The following is an 18,564-nucleotide window of genomic DNA, read 5'->3' as shown; positions in this document are numbered from 1 at the left end:
CCAAACCTGAGAAGGCAGTCCAGAAAATTCCACAGCGTTCCTGGACACGTAATTTGCGTAGTTGTAACTCATAGGCGGGGATTATGCTAATCGTGAATGAGCGTGCACACACACCCTATTTAAGAATGATTGGAATTCATTAACATACACACCTTTAATTATTAAATCTGATGTTTACGAAGTGTTTGTGAATCCAAAGGAGAGTTTTCGGGAAGGTCCGTCATATTCTCAAATTACTCAGAATTTACTCATGTATTTACTGAAGTTTCATGAATCAGGCCCAATGCAAGAAATGTAATAAAATATGTATCTTGAATTCAATGCAAGTCGCTCTGGATAAAAGTGTCTGCAAGATGCATAAATGTATAATAAAATAAAATAAAAGTTTGCATTCATAATTTTTCATTAAAACCTAATAACTACACATTCAGAATTCACAATGCTGACGTGCTGCGAATTCTGTTTCACATTGCCTTTAAACATGGCAAAACAACAGTGGCAGTGTGTATGCCTGACTAAATCTTTTTCTGTGGCGTAAGAAGATTTGAGGTTGAGCTGAGAGATCCTGGATGATGGGAAGGGTGCACATATTTACATGAACAAAGTTAATAATAATTTCAATAATGAGTGACAAACTTACATTTGTATACATTTCAATAATATACTGGCATTTTTTCATACCAATTTCACAGATGCATATAAATATTTTATGGTCTGTGCTAAAAAAAATGACTTGTCCCTACATTAAAACTGCCTCTCAGACTAATTTAGGAGCACTTTAGAACAGGCAACTCTATAAATGTTATTATGTGCATATTATTATACATGCAGTCTAAAGTTAAAGCAAACACAGACAGACAAAAGAGCAATTAATAGCACTCGCCTGTCTAAGAGTAAATAATTCCATACGCATACTAGATTTTAAGTACTGCTTGTACTAAAAGAAAGGACAAAAGAAGGAATGATCTTTTCATTGCTACAAATGATGCACATCGGTTATGATCTAGTGCTGTGGTTTCTGGTGAGAAGCGCACATGTGCTTATATGTGGGTAACTTGAGTTTAAATACCCACAATCTCCTTCCCATTATTTCCTGTCTCCTCACTCACTATCTCTGTTAATGAAATGGTTTAAAGTCCAAAAAAAAAAAAAAAAAAAAAAAAAAAAAGTCAACTCTGATTGCATGCAATTTATCACTTGTAATCATGCTATGCATGATTAGTAAGTCACTTTCAATAAAATGGACTACTGATTAATAATTACAAAAACATTGTACTGACCCAAAACATATCTGTAAAGTTCAATTATAGTAGATAATACAATTGTCTTACCATTCTTCTCCTCTGATCTTAGGCTTTTCTTTGCCACTTCTGCCAAAGCTCCAATTCCCAAACCTACAGCAAGACCTGCAAGAGATTATCAAAGTCACCACAAAATCAAAACTGACGATTCTTGTTTTTTGGAATATTGCAGTATTATAAATAATCTATTTTTTTTGTAATCTTTAAATCAAAATAACTTCCCCTCCCTCTTGCAGTGACGTGTTTACTGGTGTGAGGGCGGGACAACCTGTCATAAACCATAAATTAACAGAAGTTAAATCTACTGAAACAGTCATTATCTAACACCTCAAAACAGCACTTCCACCCTGAAAACAAGAAAGAGATGTATTTACATCTGTCTTTCGAATTGCTTTCTGAAAAAATACCCACAACAACACTGTTGCTGTATAATGTGAACCTGACAAAAGGAAACACCAAAATAGTATTTCCAAACCACTGTGGTCAGCACATTTTCTGTGGTAGAGCTGAGAATCAATAATGGGTTTTGCTGCAATCTTCTTCGATAGTTATGTAATTTTCTGATTATGTAACCCTCCAGCTTTTGAGAAATTTAGGAGGGGTTTCAAGTCGGTTGTAAATCAAGCAGTGAAAGTAAACACCTCAGTGTAAGCTGGCAAGAAATGAGGCCGACATGTTTTCATTCTGGTGTTTGTTTGTTTTGGTTTTTCCAGGAGTCTTAAAGGGATAGTTAACACAAAAATGAAAATTCTGTCATTTACTCACCCTCAAGTTGTTCCAAACCTGTATGAATTTCTTTATTGTGCTGAACAAAAGAAGATATTTTGAAAAATATGGGTAACCAAACAGTTGATGGGCCCTACAGACTTCAATAGTGTGGAAAAAAGAAAAAAAAGAAGAAGAAGAAAGAAATTCATACAGATTTGGAACAACTTGAGGGTGAGTAAATGATAACAGAATTTTCATTTTGAGGTGATCTATCCCTTTAACATACCTTACAAAAACACGTCGTTTTGATGCCGACTCTTATCCTGGTAAAGTTTTTCATCAAGCCTGAGGGTTAAGTTCTAGGTTGATGATTAAACAGGTTCCTGTTTTTTGTCTCTTCATGCCTGCAGGAGTTTAAGAACTTGAGGAAAACACAAGGGGCCATGCTAGGGTACTCAAACACTGCAACTTCTGGTGCATTGTACTGCATTTGCTTTTTTTTTTTTTTTTTTTTATAAAGACACCTAAAGGGTTTTAGTTCACCCAAAAATGAAAATTCTGTCATTAATTACTCACCCTCATGTCATTCCAAATCCTTTTTTATTTTTTTTTTATTAATACTTTTATTCAGAAAGGATGCATACAATTGATGAAAATTGACAGAAAAGACTAGTATAATGTTACATACGATAATATTCTACAGAATTGTTGTGATCAAATAAATGCAGCCTTGTTGAGCAAAAGAGACTTCTTTCAAAAACATCATAAAAATCTTACCCACCCCAAACTTTTGAACGATAGTGTTTTTTTTATAGCTACTTAATTAAACTCATAAACATCAGATTAATATTTGCACATATTGTTAAAGCACTTTCTTTTGCACAATGGCACAGAGTGGTTTAGATCGCTCTCAGATTGCCTGATAGCATGACCAAGGACACTACGGTCCCAAGTCTCACATTACAAAAACAGAGAGGTATGCTTCTGAACATAAACACAAGGTAAACAACATGAACGTGCTGCTTAAAAACAGTTGTTAGAGCACTGATTTAAGGGCCATCTACAGTCACTAAAATTGAGATGAAGAACGCAACCACACGAAAGCCTGCCAAAGTGACGGATACTATTCTTGGATGCAATTAATCACTATGTTTAACTATCCAACGAGAGCCAAAGGAAGGGAGCCAGAGAACTGTTGAACTGGATAGCTCATGTCCAGGAGTGAGGTCAAGGTGAGGACAGAGGTCAGACGCACATCACATTAAACTAGTTCAACTGTGACAACTATATAACAAATCACAACATTCAAACACAAACAATGTTTCCTCTAAGTGATTTACTGTCAGTAAGAGTAACAAAATAACGCAAAATTTTCTAATATGACAAGCTTTTAGGTGAAACAAAATATCTATTATAAGAACCAAATAAGTATTTTATACCAGGTTAGTTTTGTTCATTTTCTTTTTATTATTTAGAACAATGTGCACCCATATTTTATTCACAATAAGACAAAAATACAAATAAATAAATAAATACTGTTAATAATAATAATAATAATAATAATAATAATAATAATAATAATATACAAAAATTTAAAAGTATAAATGTTTAAAAATGTAAAGTATAAATAATGAAAAATATTTGATTTAATATTGACCAATAATTCAGAATGTAGTAGTGTTTATGGCTATAGAATTTGGTTATACACTATATAATATTAACATATTGCATGCACGTTGCAAACTTTATGCCACATAAATCTTAAGACATCTCGAACAGACTCGGTAGCTTGATTGATCCCTATAGAGGACAAAAAAAACCTTGTCAACAAATTCCCCTAATAAATTCACACAATCCCATGATGCTTTTGTGGTTGAGAGAATGTTGAAGTACCCTATAGGTCACTTCAAGTATATACAGATAGGCTTGCAGTAAACAGGTGTCAGGAGATGTTTTCTTGTAACGGTGGTGGATAAGAGTTCAATCTGATAACAGACGCTCCAACATATCACACAACATGCACACACACCAACAGCAGATGATAGTAGATATATTTTAACGTCTCAATTAGTGTACGTCAGTGGAAAACTAGCATGCTGCGAACCTGTCACAGAGAGCAACTGTGACTGCTAGTGTTTAATTTTCCCATGTGACAGCACTTTTCGGTCCAAACACTCGTCTAGGGTTCATATCCAGCCATTCATTCCTTGTAACTGTATTCAGCACTAGTCCTCTGAGAAATAACCAATACACTGTCATTTAAAGAACAAAAGCGGGTAAAGTTACACACTGCCAGAGCGGAATGGGAAGCTCTATCTCAGGGGGAACAGGTGATTCACATTCGCAGACTGGTTAAGCTCTGTCCCATAATCCAAAGCAGCAGCAGCGGCAGTCTACGATATTACTGGTTAAAATGCAGATTAACCTTGAGCCCTCAATCTGGCGCTGACATGCTGTATGAGGATATAGAAGCGGCTAACTTGAACAGGCCTTCGAATAACAGTGCCAGAAAGGACAGCAACCTGAAAAGCCAAATATACCAATCCAAAAAATGGCCTTCAGAATCCATAAAAGTTATGACGCATTAGACAACATATACTAAATATATTCAATATATTTGGTGGCAACACAGTCTCAAAACAGTACAGCTGTAGAGGTCTTTGCTCTCTGGTTTGGATGCACCAGGAAAAAGCAAAGGTTTTCAGTTACCATGGGCATTGTAGAAATGCCTAATTACTGTCATCCATGCTTCATTTATTCCTCCAAGGAAAGAGTCCAGTAACAGGAGAGTTACCAAGTGTAAAATAATCAGCTGGCCATAAGTCTGCCTACACGAGGCAATCATGTATAATAAAACAGCCTTTTTATAGGCTACTGATAATAGGCTACTTCATCTCAAGAGAATGTATAGAATTTTGAACAATTTTTTTCAAGAGTGTTGAAAAGTTTTGAAAGGTAGTGTACATGCGTACAATAATTATAAATATCCTTACCTCCAAAATTCGCTAGTCTCCCCAGCCGTGTGACCGGTACCTTCCGCTCTCTCGCTCTTTCACTAAGCTACAGCAAGAAAGAGCAGGCATTTAGAGTGCATCATTGTGTTATGTGCTTCCAATTACAAATGTCCTTTTAAAAACTACTGGACACAAAAAATTTCAGGGCTCAACAACACTAAGGATTTTTTTCTACTGGCCATGTTTCAAATTTTTACTTGCCTTGACAATTTTTCACTAGCTCCACCACAAAAAATAAAATAAACAGGCCTAGTTATTGTTGTTGTTTTTTTTAAACCCCTAATACCGTAATAAATAAGGTTGTGACACCAAAAACTACCAGCGAACAGTAGTTTTCTGGTACAGAAATTGAGTAAAGTAATCAAATGTAAAATAACACTGCATAGTCTTCACTGTATAAATTAAATAGATTAATCCTTACTAAAGTTACAAATGAACGTGCCAACTTCTATGAAAACATCTATAGTGAACATAGCTATGCTATGTGCAAAACAGCTATAAAGCAAAAGGACAGTTTAAATTCTTACATTAAAAATGAAGATAATAATAAAGATAAGAGAGTACTGCAGGGACACACATTCACGTATGTTACTGTCTTTTCTTTATCCTGGAAACATCTTACATTTATATTCAATTAGGCCTAATTTACATGCGCTGTTATCCCTTTACAGATAACACTCTCATAAAATACTTGAATCACATTAATTTTAAACCTAAATTTAATGTCCAACAACAGATATTTCAACCTTTTGTCCAAAGAAATGTGTTGTTCAGTGCTGTAATTTAACGCGACTGGCGGAAGTTTTTTGTGCACGGTGGACAGATGCGACTAATTGATAATGACATTAATTTCAATGATTTTTATTATCGATTTTTAGCAATTTTATCGATTAGTTGCTGCAGCCCTACAAAATTTCTTTAGTCAAGAGCAGTGAGAGATTTTTTTTTTGTCCTTTGTTGTTTGATTAACATTAAAAACACAGACAGCAGCGGTTTTATTAGGCTGCTGTCACTTTAAGAGCGAATGCCCGGATCCAATATGGTGTTACACATGCATTTTATTTCTGTTTTATTTAACTGTTTACATTCACTCAAGACATAACCAACTTTGTTTATGAGGATACTCGCCAATATGGGCATTTTGGCGTAATTCTGTGAGAATATGTCCATTCAATCACAAGAAGACATAAAAAAAAAAAAAAAAAAAGAGAACTTCTTTGCACGCTGTCTGAGATGCAGCTTATTGCGTGCGCACTTCGAGTACTGAGTTCACTTTCACGTCTTCTTGGACTTGAATATTTAGATCGGCAAGGCTTAAAAACATGCAAATGGCAAACCTTCGTGCAAGCACTGGCCTGATCGGGCAAGTGACAGTTCCGTCTACTGTCCCGAGTGTTGTTCGTGCTGGCCACCAGGCCATTGGGCAGTCCTTATTGTCGAGCCCTGATTTTTAATGTTCTTAATTTAATTTTTTTTTTTTTAAATGGTGTTTTGTGGATTTATTAGCTTTCTTTCCCAATCAAGCAATTGATAGCAAGATTTAATGTAGGAATGAAAAAAAGGGATGAGCCCACTGATATGTCCAGCCAAATTGTTTTGTGCTTTTTGCAGCAAACTGCACTAATCAATACATTTCATGGGGTCTTCAACAAAATCCAATGAAGTTATTTATTTTTTGGCCTAGGTGTCTAGTTCAACCAACTACTAACTTTAGGGGAACAAGCAAGTTGCATAGGAACTATTATTATCCTCTGTAATGCATGACATATATAGGTGGAACAAATAGCTAGTACTCATGGGTGATGAGGGATTGGAAAAGGTCGCCTGTACCATTTGTTTATGTGGTTTGGAGCCGTCTCTTTTTGCCTGCCTGGCTTTCTCAATGTCCTCAGCCGTGATGCCTCCCACAGAAGAGTGATCCTGGTGATATGACCGTGTCTGTCCGGTAAACTGGCTGGTAGGGTCCTTGTAACCTTCAAACAGCTTTGACTTCCCTGAGGCCTGGCTGCGTGTGTGCGCAGCACCTGTGTTAGCGTCCCTGAAAACTGAATCACTGTCCAAACCTTCATGTGCTGCACTCTCAAAGTTCTCCTCTGAAGCTGTGAAGTCATACTTGGAGTCCACGTCTGTGCTGAAATCAGGAACGCTCTGCTGGCCGCCTGTGAACTCCTAAAAATAAAGTAGATGATCATTAGGTTATTTCATGTTCTTTCCCACAGCTGAAATAAATTAATGCTAAAATTAATGCTATATTGTGAATATAGTCTTTGTGTTGTTAGACACAATGTAATACATTTTATAATAAGTGATGAGGTATGCATTTCTGATAAGGAACTTTCAAAGCACTATGAAATGCACAATCAGTTCCAGAGGCTTTGATAGCACAAATAGCTTGGCAGCACACACTGAGCTCCTATGCTCTGGAAACCCAGGCAGTAATCCAATCTCCAGGTAGGCCTAAATTTCATTTGCATAATCGTATTGTTGAAGTTGTTATACCCTACATGTGCTGTGGAGAATATAAACCTGAGAACAACAGAGGTGCAACCAAACACCATTATCGAGAGCTCTGAATTACACAAAAGCCATACTGCGATTAATTAAGAAATAACAGATGCACGCATCTCTATTACCCTGAGTCACGAAAAGCCTGGGTAAAAACAAACTAAAACAGTTTTGGGTGGCTTACTGCTGCTTCTGCTATTTTCTAAAACAATATGGTAAAGGCTACCAATGTTAAATAAATAATAAAATTATTATTATTATACAATATATCTTGTTGATATTAATGCAAAAATCAATGTAATTATTGTCGTTGTTATAATAAATTATATATGCTACCATTCAACATTATGGGGTCGGTAAGATGTTTCTTATGCTCACCGAGGCTGCATTTACAGCAAAATACAGTAAAAACACTATTGTGAAATGTTATTACAATTTAAATTTTTCAGCATCATTACTCCAGTCTTCAGTGTCAGTGAACCTTCAGAAATCATTCTAATATGCGGATTTTGTGCTCAAGGAACATTATTATTAATGATGAAAACAGTTGTGCCGATTAATATTTTGTGGAAATTTTGATACATGCTTTTCGGGATAATTTGATACATAGAAAAGCTCAAAAGAGGAGCAATTATATGAAATAGATTTTTGTAACACTTTAAATAAGGTTCATTAGTTAACATAAGTTAACATTAGTTAACTACATTAGTAAACATTAACTAATAATAAACTGCACTTATACAGCATTTATTAATCTTTGTTAAAGGTGCCATCGAATGGAAAATTGAATTTGAACTTTGTTTATGCTGTTTAAGGCAAGCGCGAGCTCTGGGGGCGGGGAGCGTGAGGAATTAAAGGGGCCGCAGCCTGAATCGGTGCATAGTTAAGGATGCCCCAAAATAGGCAGATAAAAAAAATTGATAAAAAAAAATCTATGGGGTATTTTGAGCTGAAACTTCAGACAAATACAGGGGACACCTTTGACTTATATTACATCTTGTAAAAAATTTTTCGATGGCACCTTTAATGTTAATTTCAACATTTACTAATACATTATTAAAATCTTGTTTACCATTTAATGCATCCTTGCTGAATAAAATTAGTTTCTTTAAAAAATCTTCACCCCTAACTTTTGAATGGTAGTGCTAATAATTTATATTACTATGATTATTATTGTTCAAAAACTTAAAATAAGCAGTAGACGGTTTACATTTGCAATGATCTGTAGCAACTTGCAACTTCAACTTCACTTGCAAAAGGCATCAAACATGGCTCATCCAATCTAAATTCATAGCTAGGACTATCCATTTTATAATGGCAACTAATATTTTTTATAATGGAAACCCACCTGGATCTTCTGCATGGCCACGCTCATGCCCTGTTCAGCCGTCATTTGCATGCTGTGGCTCACAGCTTGGACCCCTCCAATTCGAAGAGAGCTGGCCTGGGTCTCGATCACAGCCTGGCTTAGCTTGGCTAAGCCCCTCATCAGCAACAACATGTCGCCTGCCATGTTGGTTCCTCTTTACACCTACCATACCAGAGAGAAGGAAGTGATTCAATAGCCTCAACCTCAGTCTCAACCGTTTTTAAGCCAACAATAACTGTGGAAATTGGTCACACTAGTTTGGTTTATGTAGTTGAAAATAAAATAAAAAAGGAATGAAAAATAAAACAAACAAATATAATGGTAACACTTTACAATAAGGTTCCTTAGTTAAACATTAGTTAATGTATTAACTAACATGAACTAACCATGAGCAATACATTTGTTACTGGATTTACTAATCTTCGTTAGCGTTAGTTAATGAAAATACAGTTGTTCATTGTTTGTTCATGTTAGTTCACAGTGCATTAAAGGTGCCCTCGAATGAAAAATTTAATTTATCTTGGCATAGTTAAATAACAAGAGTTCAGTACATGGAAATGACATACAGTGAGTCTCAAACTCCATTGTTTCCTCCTTCTTATATCAATCTCATTTGTTTAAAAGACCTCCAAAGAACAGGCGAATCTCAACATAACACCGACTGTTACGTAACAGTCGGGGTGTACGCCCCCAATATTTGCATATGCCAGCTCATGTTCCCAACATTATAAAAGGCATTAGACAAGGGCAGCCAGTATTAACGTCTGGATGTGCACAACCAAATCATCAGACTAGGTAAGCAAGCAAGAACATTAGCGAAAAATGGCAGATGGAGCAATAATAACTGACATGATCCATGATAACATGATATTTTTAGTGATATTTGTAAACTGTCTTTTTAAATGTTTCATTAGCATGTTGCTAATGTACTGTTAAATGTGGTTAAAGTTACCATCGGTTATTACTGTATTCACGGAGACAAGATTTTCATTTTTAAACACTTGCAGTCTGTATAATTCATAAACACAACTTCATTCTTTATAAATCTCTCCAACAGTGTAGCATTACCCATTAGCCACGTTATGCCGCATGCATGACGAACACTTTGTAAAGATCCATTTTGAGGGTTATATTAGCTGTGTAAACTTTGTTAAGGCACTATTTAAGGCAAGCGCGAGCTCTGTGGGCGGAGAGCATGGGATTTAAAGGGGCCGCAGCATAAAATCGGTGCGTTTATAATGATGCCCCAAAATAGGCAGTTAAAAAAAATTAATAAAAAAAAAATCTATGGGGTATTTTGAGCTGCAACTTCACAGACACATTCAGGGGACACCTTAGACTTATATTACATCTTGTAAAAAAACATAATCTAGGGCACCTTTAACTAATGTTAATTTAATTTTAATAATGTATTAGTAAACGCTGAAATTAACAAAGATGAATAAATTCTGTATAAATGCAGTTCATTATTAGTTCACGTTAACTAATGTCGTTAATTAATGAACCTTATTGTAAAGTGTTACCAATATAATATCAAGGGTTAGTTCACCCAAAAATGAAAATTCTGTCATTAATTACTCACCCTCATGTCGTTCCACACCCGTAAGACCTTCGTACATCTTCGGAACACAAATTAAGATTTTTGATAAAATCTGATGGCTCAGTGAGGCCTTCATTGCCAGCAAGATAATTAACACTTTCAAATGCCCAGAAAGCTACTACAGACATATTTGAAACAGTTCATGTGACTACAGTGGTTCAACCATACTATTACGAAGTGACGAGAATACTTTTTGCGTGCCAAAAAAACAAAATAACGACTTTATCCAACAAAATCTACTGATGGGCGATTTCAAAACACTGCTTCATGAAGCTTCGAAGCTTTAAGAATCTTTTGTTTCGAATCAGTGGTTTGGAGCACGTATCAAACTGCCAAAGTCAAGTAAATGAGGCTTCATTACATCAAAAGTATTTCAAAACATTTTGAAGTTTCAATGGTTCACGTGACTTTTGCAGTTTGATACATGCTCCGTACCACTGATTCGAAACAAAAGATTCATAAAGCTTCAAAGCTTCATAAAGCAGTGTTTTGAAATCGCCCATCAGTAGATTTTATTGAATAAAGTCGTTATTTTGTTTTTTTGGCGCACAAAAAGTATTCTAGTCACTTTGTTACACTAAGGTTGAACCACTGTAGTCATATGAACTGTTTTAAATATGTCTTTAGTAGCTTTCTGGGCATTTGAAAATGTTAATTATCTTGCAGTCAATGGAGACCTCGCTGAGCCATCGGATTTTATCAAAAATATCTTAATTTGTGTTCCGAAGACAAACAAAGGTCTTGGGTGAGTAAATAATGACAGAATTTTCATTTTTGGCTGAACTAACCCTATTATTCATGTAATACAACTTTTGAATGGAAGTGTATATATATTTATTGTTAGTGCAGAGACACCAAAGCAACACAGGTGGTTGACAGAAGATACTTTTTGTGTGGAGAGTGTAATATGTAAACAAACTGTCTTTAAATCAACACCGGAGTGTCATGGGGCATCAAGAAAACAGCTGTTATCACCATTCTCGGCAGCTCTATCAAAGGTTAAACGTTTTCACGATGACACAAGTCTCAAAGCCTTTAGCCAATGACTTGCTGTCTTACAAAGTGGCTACAGACACTGAGTCAATCACAAGAAGCATATGAGCAGCTATGAATGTGTGATTCAGCCCAAGCACTACTGTAAAACTTCATGATGAACAGGTCATTTTACATTCTGCCAGCTCGCCACAATAAAATACTCTTTACTTGCACAGCAAGGTGGAAAACAAGCGGTTTTGCACCAGTAAACTCTTCAGAGCGCAGACACAAATAAGCTTAACTGAGGGGAGGGGTTGGATGAGAGCCTGACTATCCTGTAAATAAAAGGGCTTAAACTTGGCTTCTTTTCTGAGGTAAAGGTTTGCCTACAAGGAAAATGCTCTTAAAAAGACCTTGAGCAACCAGTCAAGATATAAACACACCTCATGTGTGAAAATAGGTCAAAATTTTAGTCGCATACTTAATTCTACAACATGATCATACCTAAATAGCAAAACAGGAAGATATGACACTAGCAAACAAGGAAGGAATTATTCTGCTTTTATTTCATAGACAGTCTGGTAATCTTCAATGCACATGATTTCAGGCTCTTAACCCTACAAACACGTGGATAACTCAATAGAGAGACGGCTTGCAGCGCCACACCAACTAACCAGACGTCTGCTTTAGTCTTTCTGCAGCGTTTATGTTTAACAATAGCAGCATACAGCAACAGTCATGATAAACAACGCATTCCAAATGACTGACATTTTCATTGAGTAACAAACAAGCTCACTGATTTTGGCCCTGGGCATAAATTAACACACTTTAAACATGTGGTAATCCACATAACCTAATCCTAGTGAACTAGGTGTGGTCTGGCAGTACTGCAGTATTCTAACTGGAGTCTGTACTGTTACACCTGAGTGAGGTCGCACATGCCTGGACATATCTGCATATTTTCAACTGAAACATTTAGCATGTCAAACTGACAATGCTTATTGCAAACAATAGACGCTCAGTTGTTTAACGGAGGAACATGTTGCTTAAGCTACGAAAACCCACTGTGGCACAACTGCAACACAATTCAGTATGCAGCAAAATAGGCCACGTACACACTGTCAGTTTCAGGAGTGACAACCGCATTTAAATGCGGGAGTGAATCCCCTAAATTATCGTTACGTGTGTGTACGGAACACGACTCACTCTCGAAACTGCGATGATTGACAGCTTGGAAACCATAGCGACGTTCTGGCGTCTCTCATGTTTGGTATCCGTTACCGTGACCAAAGTAATATTAAAGTGACAAAACACTCGTTATTTTCAGCAATTTAAACACACTCATAACACTGTCGACGGAGGCGTCGTGTTTTATGCATGGACAGCCTGTTGCGCGCGCTCTTTCTGTGTTGCCATGGTCACTCACTATAAGCGTTTTTGGGCTCGTCTCATAAAGCAAATGGGTTTATGGAGTTATTAAAGTGAGCAAACATGAATCGCGATTTTCAGCATAAAGCATTTGGATAGGCTTGTGCTTTCCCTGTGATTCGCCGCGCATACACGAGAGACACACGTTACCGGTGCACGTAAACGTCATTAACAACTAGTTGTTCAGTTCGGTTCCGTACACACTGCATAGAATTTCTGTAAATGCGGTTGTCACTACCTGTATTTTTCGGGAGTTAATACGGTTGTAGAATGCGGTTGTCAATCTCGTATTTTACTGAACTGTGTGTGTACAGAACGCGATTAAGCACTAAAAGGTGAACTGACAACCGAATTTAGCTGTAGTGTGTACGTGCCCTAGTACGTTACTGATCAAAAGTTTTGGGGTTGGTAAGACTTTTTTTTTATGTTTTAAGTCTCTTATGCTCAAAAAAGATGCTTTTATTTGATTACAAATACAGTATAAATATTGCAAAATATTTACATTTTAAATTAGTCGTTTTCTATTTTAATATTTTTAAAAGTGTAAATTATTCCTGTGATGACAGCTGAATTTTCAGCATCAATACTCCAGTCTTCAGTGTCACATGATCCTTCAGAAATCATTCTAATATGCTGATTTGGTTCTCAAGAAACATTTCTTATTATTATCAACGTTGACAACAGTTGCACTGCTTAATGTTATTGTGGTGATTTATTTTTTTCAGGATTTTTTGATGAATAGAAAGTTCTAAAGAACAGCATTATTTGAAACAAATCTTTTGTAACATTATAAATGTTTTTACTGCTACTTTGTTTTGATCAATTTAATACATTCTTGCTGATTGAATGTAATAATTCTTTTCAAAAGTGTACATATAACAGCAGATAACAATTCTAAAAAATAATAATAAAAAAAGTCATTCATTTTTTGAAGGAGTCCCAAAAACATGCAATTAATATGTTTTTAAGACAACAACAATGGTTGAAGTGTATTATACTGATAAACATTTGTAGTAAAAAATTAAATGCAGGAATAAAAATAAGACTTGTACAAACATAGATGACTATGCATAAAGTTCTACAAAGAAAGCGTCAGACAATCATAGCCCATTTCATATCTCTTTCACCGCACTGTCATTTCCTTTACAGCTAAAACAATGGCTACTCCTCCCCGAAACAGGACGGACCTCTTAATACATCACACACACTGAGGTGTCAGACAGATAACCATGACAAGCAACAAATGTCAGCCATTTTAGGACACCCTTTCTTAAGGCACTGTGCATTGCAAGGTGATCGCAGCTGATGTGTCATTAATAGGGAACTTGAGTGATGACAGTCTGTGAAATATGCTATGAGACACAGGCCTTGTGGCAGGAAATCACCAAGAGGCCACGCTAGAAAGCAAACCCAAACAAAATAGAACATTCACAGCCAATCAGCGAGTTAGTCAGGGGAAACACCCTTTTCTTTCTGTTTGCATGAGGTCAGGTTGTGAGTTACTGAAACAAAAACTGTGACACATGGTTCTTGGTTAATAATATGCTAAAAAGGATTGTTGACACAATCATGGTTGGTAGCTATACAAACATAAACATTTAAATGCATTATTATAATCTATAAATATATCAAAATATAATAATGCATTAATAAATGAGTCATTAATATATGGGGCAAGTTTTATTAAGTGTTAAAGGTCCTGTTCTTCGTGATCCCATGTTTCAAACTTTAGTTAGTGTGTAATGTTGTTGTTAAGAGTATAAATAAAATCTGTAAAATTTTAAAGCTCAAAGTTCAATGCCAAGCGAGATATTTTATTTAACAGAAGTCGCCTACATCGAACGGCCAGTTTGGACTACATCCCTCTACTTCCTTCTTTAATGACGTCACTAAAACAGTTTTTTGACTAACCTCCGCCCACAGGAATACACAAGAGTTGCGTTTGTAGAGTGTGTTTGTCGCCATGTCGTCGAAACGCTGTTATTTTCATCCCGCAGTCCAATCACCGGGTCTGATTCCGGCTCAAATTGATAGGGTAAAATTAAAGACATGTTTACAATAACACTGAGCGCGTGCATCTCCACGTTATGGTAAGAGGCGTGACCTTTCCGGGCAAGGTTCGCTAAACTGCTGTCGAATCACAACACAGGAACCGCTGGCACAATCAGAACTCGTTACGTATTTCTGAAGGAGGGACTTCATAGAACAAGGAAGTCATCAGCCCGTTTTTATGACAGTGGAAACAGCGGTATACAGATAAGTAAATTATGTGAAAAATACTGTGTTTTTTTACACGCGAAACATGAACACATGTTATATTGCACACTATAAACACAATCAAAGCTTCAAAAAACCACGAAAAACGGGACCTTTAACAATGAGATTATGTGGTTTTTATAAGCTTTTGTCATTTTTTACAAGATGGACAAAATTTGTCACCAAAAAAGTAATTCGGTTTTACCGAATGACACTTTTGGTTACACCGAATGACGATATTTTCAAACAATGCTAACAGGATGATATCTAGCTTGCTAGCTACCTAACAAAAGGACAAACAAACATTTTATATTTAGTACAAGTTTTTAAAATATTACAACATTTTCCATGTTTTATAGCGGTGGTACCGAATGACCTGATGTTTCGGGACATCCATATCATTAAGTGAAAATGTGAATTTTTCAAATAGTTAAAAGAGAGTTTGTTACTTTGCTTCAGAACCATGTGGTCCTTTGCAGGTGTCTAAAAAATGTCACATCCTGTCACATGATATTGACCACATGACTTGATCCAAAATGGTCCCTTTATATTGGTTACTCCGAATGACATCAATGAAATTCATTTTTTCCCAGACATTATTTCTCATAACAAAGCAATGACTTCTAGACATAATTTTAATACCATGTTGCACTATGTTGATATATGATGTAATAAAATCATGCCAGAAAAAAAAAAAAATATATATATATAATTAACATCTTTTGGATTCAATAAAAGAGGTCTAATTATACTACCTTACTTACTCTGGATGTCATATCTTTGTTTTTTATTAAGGCCCCAAAAAAAAGACCCGTCAGGTCATTGACCCATTTACTAAAATGCACCAATAAGCATATATATAAAATACTGCATTACTACATGCAAATATATAAATGAACATAAATATTCTAAAAATGGTATTTTATGATTTAACTGGCAAATGACTGATGCCTCAGTTGCAATGAACCAATATAATGCAAAATCAAAACAAGCCATATTAATTGTGCCCTTGAGTCAGGTCATCTACTTTAAAGTCTAGGCCAATGCTGACATTTAGTATCCAAGCAGCTCTGCAAAAAAAGATTATAAACAAAGATTTGGCTTAGGGCTTACAGGTTTTACAAAGAGGTGATCTTCACAACAGCTGCCTTTATTTCAGTCACTTAACACATTAACACATCTCTCAGTTTGCTGTGTGTAACTGCACAAAATGGCCTGCAAAAAGTCATTTATGTAGTCAGTACTGTGGTCTTGTTTTACTTTAAAAACATTTAAACATTCTTAAAATTAGATAAATATACTTGAGAAGCAAAGTTGTGTAAGACTTTAAACTTTTCATAAATCTATATGTAAATAAACATAAACAAGGCACTTGATTTTCCCAAAAAACCCTGATGCATCAGATGCATTTGCAGTGAAGCGATAATGCAAAATCAAAACAAGCCACAGAAATTGTGCCCTTTAGAGAGTCAAGTCATTCATGTTAAAGTATTTATTAGGTTTATTGCATATAGTTTATTTTGTACCACAATGGATTTGAATGCATTTTATTTTTAATTTACAAATATGCTAAACAAGTTTTTACATGAGGTAAGAAAAATAAACTTGATTCAAGATATATGATGTTGCTTTTAAATTAAATGTATCTTGTTTTAATGATGACTTCACTGGAAAACAAGGCAAACGTGATTCAGATTTTTTTTTTTTTTTTAGTAGTGCGTTTTCCAGACAAAAAATATCAAGCATACCATATCTCTAATCTACCTGTGTGTGCCAACCCTTACTGTTTTGCAAGATTTCTGGCACATAATACCACCAGCAATCCTAGAGGAGTTAAAGTGTAGTGTACACAGAGGCCTTGTGCTTTGACATTTTTGCACACATACCGCGTAATGAATAGATTAAAGAATATTACTTGGATTTCTTTAGTTAAGGGGATATTAAAATAGCACTATATGTTCCCTGGACCACGTGGACAGAATCAAAACACATGCACAATGCACGTGTAACCTCCCCAATCTATATGCAGGAATATTGCATTATACAAGAATTAAACACTATTCGAATTCAGATCAAAGTATGGTACAACGACACGTGTGTTTTGCACGTCTGTTAAGACAGCAATGTGAAGTACACGTTTCTTAAAAACAATCTGCGCTCTTTACGTTATAGATTTTCATTCAAAGACTTAAATGCGTTGATATAAGTTTACTCAGTCTAAGAAATAGGATGTATTGTTACTTACCCCCAGAATTGGCAAATGCGTCGCTGTTTTCACTGTCCAGCTCTCTGTGTACGCTGGAACTGCGTCCATGAGGTGAGAGCTGTTTACCCTTCTCAATTGTGTTTGTCAGAGCTGTTTGGCCCCTCCTCCAGTCGGCTGCTATTGGTTACTCAGTAGACGCGACGCCGTGAGAGAACAGTGCGTGGAAACTTTATCTGCGATTTTATTGGTTCTTTTCTTCTTCAGTCAACGAAAGTTGACCCTTTATATCCTGACAAAGGACAAACATTTTATATCAAACTCATTGGAAATTTTTTTAAAATTCTTTTTCATCGTTTTTCAATATTATGCAGTACTAAAATAGTGTGTGATGCGCTTCAATAGCATATAATAGAATTAATTAATTTATTTTGTCTGACTTATTATTTATTCATGAGCAGTTGCATCACAGGGATTAAACCGATTCCTACTCTAGTTTTTAACAAACAGTCATACTGAAATTACGCAAAATTCGATTTCAAAACAACATCATGCCCATGCTTGATCCTTTTCTGCCCTCTAGTGGTTAAAAATCCCCACCCACTGGAGGAATCTTCTGTTGGTCCAAAACAAGAACAGAGGTGATTATTGCCCCCCCAAAACAATTCACAGTAACTGTAAAGCATGCGTTTGAATAGAACAAAAGTATACGAATCATTAAATACATATTTTTATACTGCCTGACAGAGGACTATATAACCAACTATATTTGTGAGGACATTTTTTAAAAAAGTTGTCTCTCAAGTAAGTAGTTTATTATATTATATTATATTATATTATATTATATTATATTATATTATATTTTATATTATATTCAAAGAAAATTGTAAAATGTTGGTGCATTTCCTGTGTTGTACCACTAGGTGGAATACGTGTCATATATATATTATGATTCTGTGATGAGTAGGCTAGTGACCTCAAATGTTAGATGATAAACATGAACTTTAATTTGTTTATTTCCTTATTTAATTGAATGAAGACAATTTGATCAATAAAAAATAACATGTTAAAACTCATCTGAGTTATATCTGTAGTTTAGTCTACTGTTCCATGTTGCTTATATTGTGGCTGTCTGGTCTACGTTTTAAAGAAGCCTTGCTTTATTGGATAAAGCTGGACTCTTAACATAGATGTAATCAAACATG

General features: G+C 35.5%; 1 protein-coding gene across 1 annotated transcript in view; it reads right to left on the bottom strand.

The window, feature by feature from the left end:
• The window catches only part of coq8aa (coenzyme Q8A, genome duplicate a), a 40,555-nt gene extending 22,999 nt beyond the window's left edge, over positions 1-17,556 (bottom strand). The window contains exons 1-5 of the mRNA XM_048207446.1: positions 17,402-17,556; positions 8,877-9,059; positions 6,854-7,192; positions 5,003-5,069; positions 1,332-1,406 (exon numbers count right to left, since the gene is read on the bottom strand). Coding sequence (XP_048063403.1) covers positions 1,332-1,406; positions 5,003-5,069; positions 6,854-7,192; positions 8,877-9,041 — 646 coding nt within the window. The 5' untranslated portion in view covers positions 9,042-9,059; positions 17,402-17,556. The remainder of the gene's footprint in view (positions 1-1,331; positions 1,407-5,002; positions 5,070-6,853; positions 7,193-8,876; positions 9,060-17,401) is intronic.
• Positions 17,557-18,564: the final 1,008 nt, after the last annotated feature.

Source organism: Megalobrama amblycephala, linkage group LG11 (assembly GCF_018812025.1).
Source record: "Megalobrama amblycephala isolate DHTTF-2021 linkage group LG11, ASM1881202v1, whole genome shotgun sequence".
In the NCBI taxonomy this organism is placed as follows: domain Eukaryota; kingdom Metazoa; phylum Chordata; class Actinopteri; order Cypriniformes; family Xenocyprididae; genus Megalobrama; species Megalobrama amblycephala.
Note: the sequence above shows the minus strand (reverse complement) of the source record. Positions and strands in the feature narration are given on the sequence as shown.